General features: G+C 56.0%; 1 protein-coding gene across 1 annotated transcript in view; it reads right to left on the reverse strand.

Moving 5' to 3' along the window:
• Window positions 1-722: 722 nt before the first annotated feature.
• The window catches only part of SPNS3 (SPNS lysolipid transporter 3, sphingosine-1-phosphate (putative)), a 44966-nt gene continuing 29126 nt past the window's right edge, over window positions 723-16562 (reverse strand). The window contains exons 11-14 of the mRNA XM_055579650.1: window positions 10314-10379; window positions 3958-4056; window positions 3687-3858; window positions 723-2729 (exon numbers count right to left, since the gene is read on the reverse strand). Coding sequence (XP_055435625.1) covers window positions 2665-2729; window positions 3687-3858; window positions 3958-4056; window positions 10314-10379 — 402 coding nt within the window. The 3' untranslated portion in view covers window positions 723-2664. The remainder of the gene's footprint in view (window positions 2730-3686; window positions 3859-3957; window positions 4057-10313; window positions 10380-16562) is intronic.

Below are 16562 nucleotides of genomic sequence, written 5' to 3' on the forward strand. Positions count from 1 at the left end.
ATCCCACACTGACTGCCTCCTTCTCAGGAGAAACCAAGTATGATATTGTCATTTATAACAAGAAATACATGTTTGGCTGCTCATCCTGTTTCTGGCATTGAGCTCCTAAAACCCTTGGAGTTTGCTAGGTGATGAGATCCTAAAAGTGTCTTCTGTTTGTTAGGTGACTTTTGGAACTCACCTAAAGACAAGGCTAAGAGCAAACCCTGAAATTAGAAGGTTGGAATTTTCGGTCCCAACCCTGCCCCAAAACCACCTCTGGGGAGGGGAGGGAGGCTAGAAATTGAGATCACACTCCAATGGCCAATGGTATAATCAATCATGCCTGAGTAATGAGGCTTCCATAAAAATCCAAAAGGGAGATGTCCAGAGAGCTTCCAGGCTGGTGAACACATGGACATCTGGGGAGAGTGGAGGCTCCATGCCCTTCTCCCATACTATACTATACACTGTCTGGGACCTAAGGCTCAGATGCCAGATGCTCAGATGTCCTACACATCTCCTTTATCGGGCTATTCCTGAGTTCCATCCTTTGTAATAAACTAGCAAGTAAATGGGTTTCCTAAGTTCTCTAGCACATTAATGGAACCCCAGGAAGGGGTTTCCAGTACTCTTGCCTGGAAAATCCCACGGACAGAGGAGCCTGGTGGGCTGCAGTCCATGGGGTCACTAAGAGTCAGGCACGAGTGAGCAACTTCACTTTCACTTTTCACTTTCATGCATTGGAGAAGGAAATAGCAGCCCACTCCAGTATTCTTGCCTGGAGAATCCCAGGGACAGAGGAGCCTAGTGGGCTACCGTCTATGGGGTTGCACAGAGTCAGACACAACTGAAGTGACTTAGCAGCAGCAGGAAGGGGTTGTGAGAACCTTGGGTTTACAGCCACTCACCACCTGGACTTGTGGTTGGTATCTGTAGTGTGGGATGGGCCTGGTAGGGGATAGTCTTGTAGGACTGAACCCTTAACCTGTGGAATGTGATGTTCTCTGGGTAGACAGGGCTTCCCTGATAGCTCAGTTGGTAAAGAATCGCCTGCAATTGCAGGAGACCCCGGTTCAATTCCTGTGTTGGGAAGATCTGCTGGAGAAGAGATAGTCTACCTACTCCAGTATTCTTGGGCTTCCCTTGTGGCTCAGCTGATAAAAAAAAAATCCTCCTGCAGTGTGGGAGACCTGGGTTCGATCTCTGGGTTGGGAAGATCCTCTGGAGAAGGGAAAAGCTACCCACTCCAGTATTCTGGCCTGGAGAATTCCATGGACTGTATAGTCCATGGGGTTGCAAAGATTCAGACACAACCGAGCAACTTTCACTCACTCACTGGGTAGACAGTGTCAGAGTTGAACTGAATTGCAGGATACCCAGCTGAGATCAGAGGATTGCTTGGAGCTGTGGGAATGCCCCTCTCCCTCCCACGCCCATGTTGTACTTAGGAGCAGAACCCTAACAAGGACCCTCAGGAATCATTTTTCTTGTAACCTCAGAGCCAGCCCATTTCATGAGCTCCAAGCATCAGAGAGTGGGGGGCGGGGGCAGGCAGTCAGCCTGATGATGGCTGCTCCAGAGGGAGGGCTGAGACTTGGGAAGGTTGGGGGTGGCAGGTGTGGGTTGAGCTGGAGAGTCCAGCTCCTGGAGCTTGTCCCCTCCAACCTAAGGGGCAGGGAGGACACCCATAGAGGGCAGGGACGGGGCAGACAAGGGTCAGGAGGTGAGCGTGAGTCTGGGTCACTGCTCTGCCCACAGCCACTGAGAGGCAGACCCAGCGGCAGCGATCAGAAAGTGAACAGTGATTGCCTGGCTAGGCACCAGGGAGAGGGCAAGACACTTATGCTCATGGCAGAAAGAACATGCCTCCTCACTGCTACCCGCCTGGAAGCTGTTGATCTCCTGCAGGGCCTGCTGCGCCCAGCTGTTCTGAACCTGGTGAGTCCCACCGAGCCAGCCCTCTCCATGGGGGAGGGGGTAGGGATGCAGAGCAAGGCACTCATGCACAGCCATGCAAGCCCCCCAGCGTGGGTCTGAGGCGGCTGGGTCAGTGCAGGCAGAGGATTTCCATGGATCTTGTGGCCACACCCCGACACCAGCACCTGAGTAGAGACCTATTTTCCAGAATACTGATTCAGCTCCCACCTTGAGTTCAAAGGGTGACGCACACAGAGAGGTGTCCCGTGCCCTCCCGACCCTGCAGTGTGGGGAAGCAGAGTCAGAGCGGGCAGTCCAGGGTGGGCACCCCTAGAGACCCATGCTGAGCAGCCGTACATCCTCCACCCAGACTGCCCACCTCCTCCTCTCCGGCTCCTGATCCCAGCAGAGACACCTTGAGGCTATAAATAACATGATTGTCTAAAGGCCTATATCCACGGGCTTTGTACCGGCCACACCTTAATCAGGCCTGCTGGCAGCCAGGCTGACTCCAGGCTGGAGTGAGTGGCTTCGTGCTGGGTGCAGGCATAGGCTCAGGCCTCCCGCGGGGGTTGCTGACAGCTCAATTCCCAGCCCAGCCACAGGCGCTGCCAGCTCTCCAGCTGGGAGCGAAGAAACGGCAGGTGCAGCTCGGCCAGGGTCCTGGAGCCACAGTCAAAGGTGGGCAGAGGCACTGATCCAGTGGAGGTCATCCAGAGGGGTATGGACAGGGCAGGTGGGACCTCCTCGCTGCCAGGCAGGGCCTCAGGGGCCCTCTGAGGAGGCACCCCTGCCAGGAATCAGGCGTTGGTTCTCGCTCTCAAGGATCCCTGTGGGCAGAAACCACTCAGCCAGCCCCAAAGGAGGCAGAGGTGTTTGGGGACCATGCCTGGGCACAGTCTGCCACAAAATCCTCCAGCTTCCGTTTTCAAAGTAAATTCCAGATCCAACCTGTTCTCCCCATTTTCAATGCCACCACCATGGTCCCAGCCCCTCCGCTCTCCCCTGATGGCTACAGAACCTCCCTTTGGCCTCCCTCCTTCAACACTGACCACCCTCACCCCGCCACAGTCTGCTCTCAACACAGCAGCACCACAGTGGTGCTTTTATGATGTCAATCAAATATCTTGGGGCCTGCGCCCTGGAAACCCCACAGCAGCTCCCATCTCACTCAGTGTTAAGGCCTCAGTCCCTACAAAAGCCTTCAGTCCCCCATGCTCTGATCCTCTTACTGTCACTCTCATCTCTGCCCCTGGCCCCCCTTGCTCCTGCTTCAGCCACAGCGGCCTTCTTGCAGGTCCTCAAACACAAGCCAGTACATTGCTACCCCCAGGGCCTTTGCACAAGCTCTTCCCTCCAGCAGGAGCACCTTCCCCCAGACAGCTGCACAACTCAGTCCCTCCTTCAAATCTTTGCTCCAAGGCCACCTGTGCAGTGAGGACCTCTCTGACCACCCTTTCAAAGACTGCAACCTGCCCCCACCTGTTCCTCTCTTCCCACTTTCCAGCCTTATGCCTCTCATAGCACTTATGACCTCAAACACACTCTGTCTTTTATGGCTTCTGTTTTTTATATCTTGTTTGTTTCTCTTCACGTGGGCTTGGACTTGATGTTCACTCCCCAGGATCTGCAATCTTGCCTGGCACATAGCAGGGGCATAATAATTACATGTGCATGAATCAACAAATGAATGAATGAATAAATTAATAAATTCAGGGGGTGGCCAGTGCTCTTTGTTCCTATAGGGTCAGCCCTGAGCCCAGCATGGGTGCAAAGGAGCAGGGTACCTGTGCCAGACTTCTGGGCTTGGGCCTGGTCTCTCTCTAGGTACAGTGCAGTCAGTAGGAAGCAGCCACCACCCAAGGCAATGATGAAGGCGCAGCACAGGAAGCTCTGCTGAAGGCTGAGGAAGCGCTGCAGGTAAGTGTCGGGGCGCCCGGCCCGCAGGGCGCTGGAGATCTGCAGAGGAGAGAGGCTGGGTCTGCCAGGCCCACCAGGAAGCCACTAGGCCTCCAAGTGCAGCCCTTCCCTGGAGCCCCACCATCCACCCAGCCTTACAAGTCCCATGAGGTAGGGGCTGCCGGCGTCTCCCAGGATATGGCCCACTGTGATCTGAAGCGCCTCAGCTGTCCCCCGGCATCTGGGCACCACCACCGACTGCAAAACACAAGAATACCAGGGGAGGTCCCTGAGCGAGGACAGGGAGTAGGTGGCCCCTCAGACCCTCTCCTGTCCCCCTGCTGCCAAGGACCTGCCTGGTGGGGCGACAGGCTGGCCGAGAGAGTAGGGCGGCAGGGGGTCATTGACCCCAACGCCTGAAGCCCCACCACCGAGACTTTAGCCTCTCAGAGTCTCAGGAAGGCTCCCCAGTCCCCCAGGATGGAGCTGCCAGGCCCCTAATGAGGGCCACCCCTCTTAAGGGTTTGCTCTTGAACCAGGGGGCCCAGGCATGGCTGTGACATCAGTGAAGGGGTGGGCAAGTCCCAGCTCAGGGGCGCGGAAGGCAGCAGTGGGCTGTGGAGTGAAGACAGGGCACAGCCAGGTGCCCACATATGTGGGCACCCAGGTGGGGTGCTGTGGAGGGCTCAGTCTCTCTCTCAGGAAGCCCGTCTGGGCAGAGACCAAAGGCAGCCTTGCTGAAAAGGCCCACCTAGAAGGGGGTGGGGAGGTTAAAGATATGAATTCTGGAGTCAAACTGTCTGGGTTCCAATCCCATAGCCCCCACTCACTAGCTGTCTGACTCTGGGCAAGTCACTTCACCTTTCTGTGCCTTGGCCTCCTCATCCCTATATGGGGATAATCATGGGACCTACATAAAGGGTTACTTTCATGATCATTTCTCATCCGGTACCTGAGGACATTAGGCTGAAATAAATTGAACCTGCTGTGCCTCCTGCTTGGCAAGCCTTCCCTTCTCTGGTCCAATTGGAGCATCCCCATTCATCCTTCAGGACTGACCTTCAAGGAGGTCACCTCCTCTTGAAGCCTTCCCAGAGTTCAGGTGCCTGCCTTGAGCTCCCACGGCCCTGCACCCCTAACTGAAGGCACATCCCCCACAGCTGGAAGGGTTCACCGCCCTCCTCCCCTTACCCTTACATGGTCTGGCAGCAAAGCTCCTGCCTAATTTCTCTTGGAGTCCCTGGGGGTTCAGCAAGGCACCACACATGGAAGGGACAAGCTGACAGCTTGCCAACTAAACAAGTCAAGTAGAATCATCTTGGAGACTGATCCCAGGAGAAACCCTGCTAGAACCCAGAGCTGCAACAAGATGATAAGAGGGAGGCAGGGAGGGAGGCAGGAGGTTCAGCTAGAAGACACAAGGTCACATGGTCCCAACAGGACATCCACGGGGGAGCTTCCCACACCAACGCCTTATTCCCAAGGCCTAGTTGGCCATAATCTGAGCCCATCAGAGAACAACAACAACATAATACTAATTATTATAATAATTACTAACATTCACTAAGTGCTTCCTGTATGCATTTTATATATCTCATATATATATGTTTTCTATATATCCACTCAAGCAACCCATGAGGGAGACATAATTCCTATCCACTATTACAAATGATGAAACCCTCCACAGAGAGGGTGAGTAACCTGCCCAGGGTCACCCAGCCAGCAAACAGTGGGGCTAAGATTTGATCCCAGGCCTTCTTCTCCAGGGTCTGATGCTTGACCATCCTGCTGTTAAAAGCAAAAAGGAGCCTTTCCAGCAATATTTACACGTTTGTTACAGAACGTTTGGAAAACAGTGAGAAGAACCAAGAGGAAAAGCTCACTTCAAGCCCTGCAAATGGGGAACTGGCAAGGAGGGCAGAGAAAGGGACTCCAGACAGGGAACAGGGTGAGCCAAGGTGTGAAGGCCGGAGCCTCAGGACTAGAGAGAGGGGCTTGTGGGTGGGCAGCACAGAGCAGCAGGAGGTGACCGGCTGGTCCTGGAGTCACTGGCACTTAGCCACTCTGTCCAGGTGGAGAGAGGAGCTGGGCCTCCCACCCATGGCCAGGACCTGCCACCAGGCCTGAGGAGGAACTGACCACAGCTTTGCACCTTCCCCAAGTGCTTCCTTCTCACCCCATAATTATGTGATTACTCACTGGTGGTTCTGGGCAGAATGGCAGGGCCTCCTAGAGACAGCAGTCCCCAACCTTTTTGGCACCAGGGACCTGTTTCATGGAAGCCAATATTTCCACGAATGGGGTGGGGGGTGGTTTCAGGATGATTCAAGCGCATTATATTTCCCGTGCACTTTATTTCTAATTTATTACATCAGCTCCATCTCAGATCATCAGGCATTAGATCCCAGAAGCTGGGGACCCGAGTCCTAGAACATGGGCTCTGATGTCCCCAAAAGTCCATGCAGGGGCCAGGACTCTTTGGAGAGAGAAAGTTCCCTTCCTCCCCTCCCAGGAACTCCAACCTGCAGGACCCAGACTGGCTCCTGCGGCCTGTGGCAGGGAGGTAGGTCTCCGCCTACCTGTTCTGGGTCCCCAGGGTCTCCACGTAGCCAGGGGCCAAGGCTGGCCCTCGCCAGCAGCTGGAGAGCCAGGCAGGTAATTTTAGAAGCTTAGAGGATTTTGGGTTCCCAAAACTCCAGGCTCACTCTATTCGGAGACAAAAACACCTCTGTTTTTGACTCGCCCTTCTTAGAAGAGCTGTTCCCTTTATAGCCCGAGGCATAACCAGCGCCAATCAAGGGCCCACAGAAAGTCGGAGTGGCAGTCACCAGGTGCAAACTTCCTGGCAGCCTGCCTCACGCACCCCAACCCAGCCCTCACACCCAGACACCCCTGGGAGGGTGAGACAGACAAGTGAGCAGACGGCTACCCAGGGGCAGAAGGCAGAGCAGGGAAGCATGGAGACACACGGATGGAGGGAGGCCTGGAGGGTGATGACCCCCCAGGGAAGGGGGATCTGCTGAAGAGGTGGGAGGTGATCCCGGTGGCAGGATTCCAGCATCCCAGAATACAGACCTGGGAGAGGGAGCGAGTCCCCCTTCTGCCCGACTCCCCACAGCTGGGGATGGGCAAACTAGAGGGGGGCCCAGAGAGAGGAGGGTGGGAAGGGAGCTGGAGACACCATCAGTGGGTTGGGGGAGATAGGGAGCTCATTTGGGGATACACAGTCTCCAGTCTTCCAGGGAGGGAGGCCATCCGAGGCCCAGCCAGGCTAGTGGGGAGGTCGCAGATGAGTCTGAAGTGGGTCTTGGCTGTGATGAGCCAAGATCCTTTTTATTAACCGAGCCACCAGGAGGCAGGGGTTTCACAGGATGCAAGGAGTGAGCTGCCCATCAGAGGGGTATGTAAACAAGGGGGTGGACGGCACTGGTCAGAATTTTGCAGAAGGTTCATGAGTTGGAGAGCTGGCTGCACTAGAATAGTGCCCTCCAGTGCATTCTGAGGAGCAGCTCCACCAGGATCACGCAGGACAATTCAAGAGCAATGCAGATCCCTGGGCCCCAACACATACACAACTGAATCAGACTCTGAGAACAGAGGGCCGGGAAAATGAATTTGTAATGAAAGTGAAGTGAAAGCGTTAGTCATTCAGTCATGTCCGACTCTTTGTGACCCCATGGACTGTAGCCCACCAGGCTCCTCTGTCCATGGAATTCTTCAGGCAAGAATATTGGAGTGAGTAGCCATTCCCTTCTCTGGGGAATCTTCCTGACCCAGGGAGTGAAATTTGTAAACCTGATTCTTATGCTCTTAACTGAAGAGTCCCTGAAGTCTCTTCCCCAGAGAGAATCTGGATTCTCCTCCCTGTGGATAAGCAGATCAAAGAGAGCTGTGTCTCTGAGGCAGGACCACCGTGGGGCCTGTGGAGCCCACAGCGACCCCTCAGGGATGCAGGCTTAGCTCTCTCGGCCCTTGTAGCCTGGGTGTAACTGGTGGGTACTGCCTTTCTGTTAAATACCTATTGCACATTTGAGTACACCAAGGCCAGCCAGAGAGAGGGGCAGAGCTGGGAGTGGAAGCAGGTGGACCATGCCAGAATCCTGGCTTCTGGGCTCTGCTGCCCTCTCGCCTTCCCGGCCTCAGAAGAAAGGGCAACCAGCAAGGACCTCCCTGTACTTCATGCCACACCTGAGTCCCCACACTTCCTGCCCCGGCCCCACTCTAACCCCGCCAGTCTCTCTCTACCCATCTCCCCTCCAGCCTCATCTCTAGAAAAGCAGCACTCGCTACCTATGACCCCCCAACTCCAGTGACCTTCCTCTCTTCCCCTCTCCCCTGTGCAGCTTCTCACAGGCACCGGTCTACTTGCTGGTCTACACTCCAGCCTCATCACCTCTCACCCTTCCCCAACCTGCTCCCGGTCTGCCCCTCCACTCCACAGCTCAGGTCCCTGCAGTGGTCCTCTCACCAGCATTTGGCTTGAGACCCCTCCCTTCTGGAACCCCTCCCCCTCTTTCTGCCTGGAGACTGAGCTCCAAGAACGGCAGAGACGTGGTACAGCTCCAGCCAACAAACTGTCACAAAGCTGTCCCTCCTGGGAGGCTTTGGGAAGGTGGGGAGGCAGGGGAAGAGGGGCTAGAAGCCTCCCTGGGTTGACAGGCCCCACTGAGCTTTGGGGGCTGGACGCCTCTAAGCCAGGGGAAGAGGAGGAGCACCAGGTGGGCTGGGTCCAGTCTGGCCCCCTGGGCAGTACCCGCCCGCTCCCCAGCACCGCCAGATGGGTCAGACTATGGTTGACTGGCCCCCTCAGCTCTCCTCTCCCCGCCACCCCCTCCCCGACCCCTGCCCCCAACCCACACATGGCATTACAAAGAGGCCAGCTCCGCCAGGTTAATCATTCCTGCCAACACAGACCATGGGCGGGCGCAGTCTTCACATATCTGTGGGGCTGTCATGTGGAGCAGGAACAGGGCTGAGGGGGTGGTGGAGGAAGCTGTGGGGGGCCAGGTTTCAGAGGACAAGCTGTGTTGGGGGTGGGGGCAGGTCATCACCCTGTGCCTATAAGTAGGCAGCCGCACTCGGGGCAAGCTTTGCCAGCATAATCCCATATGCCGAGGGCTTTCCCTCAGGCCATCTTGCTCATCCCGCCAGGCCAGTTATGATTGCCCCTTTTTATAGGCAAGGAAACCGAGGCCCAAGGCCGTTCAGCAGGTCTGTGGCTGAGTCTGGGCTGGAGCCCAAGTCTCCTGTCTGGAGGGAGGAAAAGAGAAGAGCCGACAGCCTTGCAGCTGATACACTCACCCGGGAGTCACAGACAGGATAGTGCTGTCTATACCCCGTAGCCTGGGTCAAAGGAAGGGCCAGAGCATCTAGACAGAGAGTGAGCCTCCTGTCCACAGCAGTATTCAAGCAGGTTCTGTTGGCTAATTACATGACTACACTTCCCCACAGCCCTTTCAAACTCAGATTCCAGGATGCCAGGATTTCTTTAGGAGATGGAAGATGAGAAAGTAGGAACCACTGATTTATTACCAGAACCCCAGCCAGCATTCCCTGCCCCAGGCACAGGGCAAAAGCTTTACAGGGATCATCTTGTTTCACCCTCACCATAATCCAGGAGGTCTTTTCATCCCCATTTTCCACACAGGGAAACTGAGGCTCAGAGACACAAAGTGACTTGCCTAGGTCGCATAGAGTTAGTAAGTGGCAGTAACAGGGCTGACACCCAGGTTCGTGAGCCCGGCTTTGTGCCCCTGCACTGGACCACCCTCAGGACAGCTCTGGTTCCCTCGTGCCCAGTGCTGGACCATGCTGGGCTGCCAGGAGGTAGGAAGAGGGCTCTCAGGGTGTCACTAGGTTGGGGACCCGGTGTAATCCACAAGGGCACAGCCCTTCAGTGTTTAACAACTTCCCTGCGATCTCCAAGGAGGAGGCAGGGAGGCTGGATGGAGAGTGTGAGGCTCAGGGAGGGTCGTGCTAGACTCTGGACCTAGCATCATGTGGTCAGGACAGCATCAGGCCTCATTGTAGCCTGAGCCTTGCAGCCCATGATATGGGAGCTGGGGTGGCACAAACCCACCTGGGCTTGGTGCTCCCAAAGTCCAGCATCCCTGACTGCATACCCAGTGTAGAGGCCAAGGAGACCACTTGCTGAGAAGGATAGCAGTCAAGAAACAGGGACAAAGAAAGAGGCCTGGAGTCAAAAAGCCTAGGTCCCAGCCCTGGCTCAGTGCCTCTGTGGGCTGCGTGACCCTGGTCCAGGCCCCTGCCCTCTCTGAGCCTCCAATGTGCTTACCTACAACACAGGAGTGATGGCCAGAGGATACATTTGAGAGTGTCAGGGAGGACCCTGGTCCAAGGTAACTGCTTGCTGACCTGTCCCTGACCCCATGGTCTCTGAAGCCCCACCTGACCTCTGGGCCACTCAACAGAAGTCTGGCCCTGAGCAGGACAGACCCCAGCTGCCCCCGTTCAACGCCCCAGGACCAGCCCTCTGCCCTGACCCCCACGCCTACCAGCAGGATGTCGGCAACCACCGCCCAGTTGCAGGACAGGAGCAGCTCCCCGAGGGCCAGGAACACCTGTGGACACGGGGTCAGGATGAGGCTCCCTGGATTTCAGTCACCAGCCCCTCCCCGTGGTGTCTTCCCACCTGTGCAGAGGGAGACTAGTCTGCACACAGGAAGCCCCATCAAGACTTCCAGGGGTGGGTGAGGTCTGCAACTGTTATCCCAGTGGCAGCGGCCTCCAGAGTGGGTGGGAGGAATGGTTTAGTTGCTAAGTTATGTCAGACTCCTGCAACCCCACGAACTGTGGCCCACCAGGCTCCTCTGTTCATAGGATTTTCCAGGCAAGAATACTGGAGTGGGTTGCCATTCCCTTCTGCAGGAGATCTTCCTGACCCAGGGATCAAACCTCCATCTCCTGCATTGACAGGTGGATTCTTTATCACTGAGCCACCAGAGAAGCTCCCAGAGTGGGTAGACATTCCCATCTGGGCAGATGGGCAGCCATGACCCAGAGAGGAGTTAGGGCCCAGGCCTGGGAAGAGCACATCCCTTGATGGACGGGCCCCAATGCCCAGTTCTTGAGGTCACCCAGGATAGCAGCCAGGACTCCCAGGCCACTTTATATATATATATATGTTTATTTATTTTTATGTGACTGCACTGGGTCTTCGCTGCAGCCCGTGGGATCCTTAGTTGCGGCAGGCAAATCTTATTTGCAGCATGTGGGATCTAGCTCCCTAACCAGGGATCAAACCCAGACCCCTGCATTGGGAGCACAGTTTTAGCCACTGGACCACCAGGAAAGTCCCTCCCAGGCCACTTTTAAAGGTGGGGAAACAGGGAAAGGTACAGAGGCTGCTCTGCCCTTGCCCACCCCTCCCACTTCGTTCCCCTAAGGCCTGTGTACACTAAGGAGGCACCTACTGCATGCCAGCCAGACCACCCAAACCAGGCATCCCATCCACAGCCCCTCCCAGGCCTTCCCCTTCCCAGTTCCCTGGAGCATCACAGGGAGGTGAGCAAGGCTGAGGCAGTAAACTGTGCCCGGATCAGGGCTTGTCTGAGGTCATCAGCTGGCCAAGGACAAAGCCAGACTGAAACACGAGGCTTCCAGCCCCTGTCCGGTGCCCACTCCCACCCTGGGCACCTATGGGGCTCAGAAAACCTGTTTGCCTATCTGCGGGTGACTGGAGGCCGCTGTGGGCCTGTCTCCCCCAGCTCCCTGAACCCCCCACCTCATGCCAAAGGATTAGGACAATCTTCATTCCACTCACTCAAGAAGAGTTTAATGAGGCAGGAAGGAGGGGAAAGTCTCATTTCTCAGAGCTCCTGACAGCTTATTGCTGGAGTGGAATTAGTCATTCCTGGAGTCACGGGGCTCTGCCCAGGGCAGCCCAGGCTCTAGCACCCGAAGGCCTACAAGCACCCAGGACAGAGGAACTGAAGGGTTACTACCTGCCCACTGACAACATGCTGGGCCTGTCTCCGTTTGTCACCCACCCAACTCTCAGCCACCTCGTAAGACACGTACCATGACTCCCACTTTACAAATGAGAAGGATCAGGCCCAGGTCACATATCACTTTCTGGTGAGCCCCTCACCCCAGTGACAAGATGAGGGACAGGAAGCTGTCAGGTGGCCGGGGGGAGACTCTGAAAGGTCCCAGAAGTTGCAGCGCAGGGCGAGGCTGGTATAAGGGAAGTCAGAGGAAAGCTCAGGATAGGGAGGGCTTCCAGGTGGAGGTGGCACTGAGCAGAGCCCTGAAGGATGGGCAGGATTGGAATGTGTCTAGAAGAGCCTCAAGGCCACGCCAGGCAGAGAAGCCGGTGAGCAGAGGCGAGGAGGCCAGAAGGTACCTGCCAGGCTGGGAGGGCATCAGTGTGGCCAGGGCTGCAGAAAGAGGGCAGGACCCACTGGGGAGGGGACGCAGCAGGGGTCTTCTCCCAGTCTCACAAGGCCTTGGCCCTCCACAAACTGGGGAACTCTTGAGGGCACGGCAGGCCTCCTCTGGGCCTGGGCTGGGCATCCACAGGGCTAGGAATCAGGAAGTGGCTGGTGGGCAAGCCTTAGGTGGGGCCCAGGCAGGCCGCAGACCCACATTCCAGCTAGACAGGATCTGCCAAGCCAGTCTCCTGGGGCCACATGAAAGCGGGGACCGCTCACGCCCATCCTCCCCTCAACTCCCACCTCCAGGGCCGGCCAGGCCACTGTCCCCCTCCCCCTCCAGCTCACAGGCTGGGGTCCTACCCTCCACACCCCCTGCACCAGCCACTCCAAGCTGCTTTCTCTGCTGGGGCTGAGTTCTGCCCCCTGCCCGCCCCCCACACCCACAGGACACACTGAAATACACCTTTTCCTTCCTCCAGCTGGGGCAGGGTGGATCCTGTCCCAAAATAGAGCCGATCAGAGGGAAGCTGCAGCCACAATGGAGCCTTTCAGGCTGAACAAACCGCCGGAGGAGGCCAGGTTTCCTCAGACACACCTGGAAACCCACCCCAAGCCACCAAACCCTTGTCTCCACGCGGCAACTCTGAGGGGCAAAGAGAGGCCCGGCTAGGGAGAGGCCACCTCCTCGCCCCATAATTACAGAGCCTCCTGAGGCGCCGCCTGGGCTCAGGGAGGGTCACTCCTTCAGAGAGGTGTGACCCCCTAAGAGTAGACAGCTCAGCCCCAGCCTGCCACACGGGGCCGCTCCAAGGAGATCACCACCCACTGGGCCTTGATTTCCCCAGCCCCACACCCTACCAGGTGCCTCCACTGTGCCAAGAGCTTGTGCTTCTAAATCTGGGAGAGGGACGTCCCTGGTGGTCCAGTGGCTGAGACTCCATACTCTTGGGTTCAATTCCTGGTCAGGGAACCAGACCCACATGCTGCAACTAAAACCAGTACAGACAAATAAATTTTAAAAAACAAGAATAAAAAATAACCTAGGAGATAACCTCAGTGGGTGCTGTTTGTGTTCCCCACAGGCTGTGTGCAAATCAGGCAAATCACCAGCAAGCTGCCCAGGGGGCTTTGCTCCTGGATGGCCCCTGTCCCCCCATCACCTGGTCAGACACAGACAGGGGAAGGTGGGGTGGGGGCGTCTCCTCCACGCCTTGCTTGCCCTCACACCCCTCCAGACACTGATTCCTGTCCATGCTGATCCTAGATGTCCCTCCCTTCTGCCCCCTCCTCCCATCCACTGTCTGGCCTGGGCCAGTCCCTCCTCCTCACCGGTTTCCCAGCCCCAGTATCCCGCCCCCCCCCCCACAACAGCAGCCCCAGAGGGGACTTCCGAAAGGGAAATCTGACTCTGCCCTCATCCCCTTAGGACCGGCACATGCTTCCCCTGCACCCTGACTCCATCCCCCAGGCCACAGGGCCTGGGAATGCCGCTGGGAGCCTGAGAAGCATGGAGCCCCGCAGTCCCTGGCCTTTTCCATCTCAGACTCAAGAGGATTTCCCCCTCGAGTTGGGGCAGTGATGGTGAATATTTCTAGCCTGAGTCACCCCCAGCCAGAGAGGCATGCACACACACACATATGCACTCACACAAAACCACACAAACACGCACAGACACAAGCGTCCTCATCACACACTCACACAAGCTCCAACACCCACACACACATACCTAGACCCAAAACCTGAGATGCAAAACTCACACACCGCAAGGAAACACATAAGCATGTAACAGGGATGACGTTCCAAGTATAAAAACATGTATGGCAAGAGTACCAACCAAACAGATAGTGGCTGACAACATTGATGCAGGCTTGCTGGGGTGAACCTGTTGGAAACCAGCCTAGCAGGTACACATGCCTGCTTGTGGTCTCATGATGTGGACAAGAAGTCACGCACACACAATCACACAGGCACACACATATGTGCGTGATAAGTCACTTCAGTTGTGTCTGACTCTTCGCAATCCTAAGGACTGTAGCCCGTCAGGCTCCTCTCTCCATGGGATTCTCCAGGCAAGAATACTAGAGTGGGTTGCCATGCCCTCCTCCGGGAGATCTTCCCGGTCCAGGGATCAAACTTGTGTCTCTAAATGTCCCCTGCATTACCAGGCAGGTTCTCTACCACTAACTCCATCTGGGAAGCCCACATACACATATACAGATACACAAATATACTCTTGTGTTTGCACTCAGGCACCTATATACACATGGACGTGCACACACTCATACCTTCACACACGTCATCACCCCTCCTTGTGTACACCTGCAGGCACAGGTGGGCATGGGCAGGGAGCAGGAGGGAAGCTGGAACACCTACTCCAGAGAAGACTCAGTCCCTGTGGGGTAGAAAGGACAGTGTCTCCACCTTGGTCCATCTCACTCTTCCAACTGGGTAGCCACTGACCTCTGAACTGCAAAGAATGGGTTCTAAGTGCCCCCAGGAAGGGGGAAAGCAAAGGTCTCCCAAAGGCTCATGGAGACTCGGGGAGAGCTAAGGCCGATCCTCCCCTTGCATGGGTCAACTCTTCACCCAGTGTGACCGAGCCAGTCAGGATGCAGGTCCTCAGCACAGACTGGTCGTCAGCAAGATGCTGGGCCGGCTGGCACACTTCACCCCTGGGCCTGCCAGCCTGTAACCGCAAGAACTGGCTCAGGGCACAAGGGTACCATCCGGCTCCCAGGGGCCAGCAGCCTGGAAGGCAAGCAGGTGGGGAATGGGCTCCAGTCCTCCTGGAGAACTCAGCTGACACGGCGGGCTCTGCTGCCCATCCAAGAAGAGACACCTGCTAGCTTCCCGCAGGGACTGGGTCCTCAGAAGAAGGGTAGGTGGGCCTCTCTGAGCCCCTCTGAGGCAGCCCCTGGCGAGTCTCAGTTACTCCAGCTCAAGATGCAAGAGAAAATTATCCAAGAAGCCCCCAAGGGCCAAGTGGTAGGAGAGCCCCCCCAACCTGGGCTATCTGCACAGCCCACCAGTCTCCGTCCTGTACACTGAGGAGGCGCCTCCTGCATGCCAGCCAGACTGCCCAGACCAGGCGCCCCATCCACAGCCCCTCCCAGGCCTTCCCCATCCCAGACCCCTGGAGCATCACAGAGAGGTGAGCAAGGCTGAGTCAGTAAACTGTGCTTGGTTCTCAGCCAGGGGTGACAGCAGATCCCAAAACCAACTCTGGAACCCTCCGCTGACCCTGACCACAGCTACAGGGTGGACACACAGCCTGGCTGCTCCCTGCCAAGCACCACACAAGCTTCCCTTGTTGGCACCAGACTGGGCAGATGTGGGGCCTTCATCCTTGCTCCTTGCTCAGGAATCCCCAAGGCTGAGGAAGGCAGCATCCCCTCCCGGATGTGAAGGCCTCAGTGACCACCATGCTGACTCTGCTTTGTCGTGGTAGCTGCATCTCTCCTTGGGCCACTAGAGAACTCAGAGTTATAACCCGGTTTGGGCTGGAAGGAGCCTAAAGGTCATCTGGAGCAACTCCTGGGTAAAAACGTGCTCAGTCGCTCAGTTGTGTCCGACTCTTTGCCGTCTCACGGCAAGAGATGGAGCTTGGGGGGTTTGGGGGGGCTCTCCTACCAGAGAAGCCCGCCAGGCTCCTCTGTCCATGGAATTTTTCAGGCAAGAATACTGGAGTGGGTTGCCATTTCCCACTCTAAGGGATCTCCCCAACCCAGGGATCGAACCTGAGTTTCCAGTGTCTCCTGCATTGGCAGACGGATTCTTTACCACTCTGCCACCTGGAAAGCCCCCATACTACACTTGATCTTAGCTAAAAGGCTGAGAAGTCTTTTGTAAAAATGGAAGGTTGCAATTGCATCACAGACCCCCCCCCATCCCCCAGAAGTAAAAAAAATAAATAAATAACGCCAGGGGAAAAAAATGTTTTTCACCAAAGAAAACAACAAAGCCTAATGAGAGAAGTATTAAATATTGGCAACCAAGGCAAAAAAAACAGATGATTCTAGGGTAGAAAATATAGCCCTTCCTAGCTCTCCCTCCCCAAAGCTATTCTCCAAAACCTCCATATCCGGAGGGAAATAAACTGAGGAGGGGTCCTTTGTTTCCACTCTTAACTGAGACCCAGTGGCAAAAGCTGCTGGGGAGAAATGGGTAGAAGTGGAGAAAGTGAATGAATGACACCAGTTACTGACTTCATGTGAGGCCTAAAAACAGCTCCCATCCCAGAAGAGGGGATACACCCAGTCATTACGTAGAATGAACCCTGTGATAGAGCATTTACCTAAATCCCAGAAGAAAGAGCAGCATCCAGGTGTTCTAACAAAGCCACTCCCACCTTACCTGAGCCCTGCAATT

Source organism: Bubalus kerabau, chromosome 4 (genome assembly GCF_029407905.1).
Source record: "Bubalus kerabau isolate K-KA32 ecotype Philippines breed swamp buffalo chromosome 4, PCC_UOA_SB_1v2, whole genome shotgun sequence".
Classification (NCBI taxonomy): domain Eukaryota; kingdom Metazoa; phylum Chordata; class Mammalia; order Artiodactyla; family Bovidae; genus Bubalus; species Bubalus kerabau.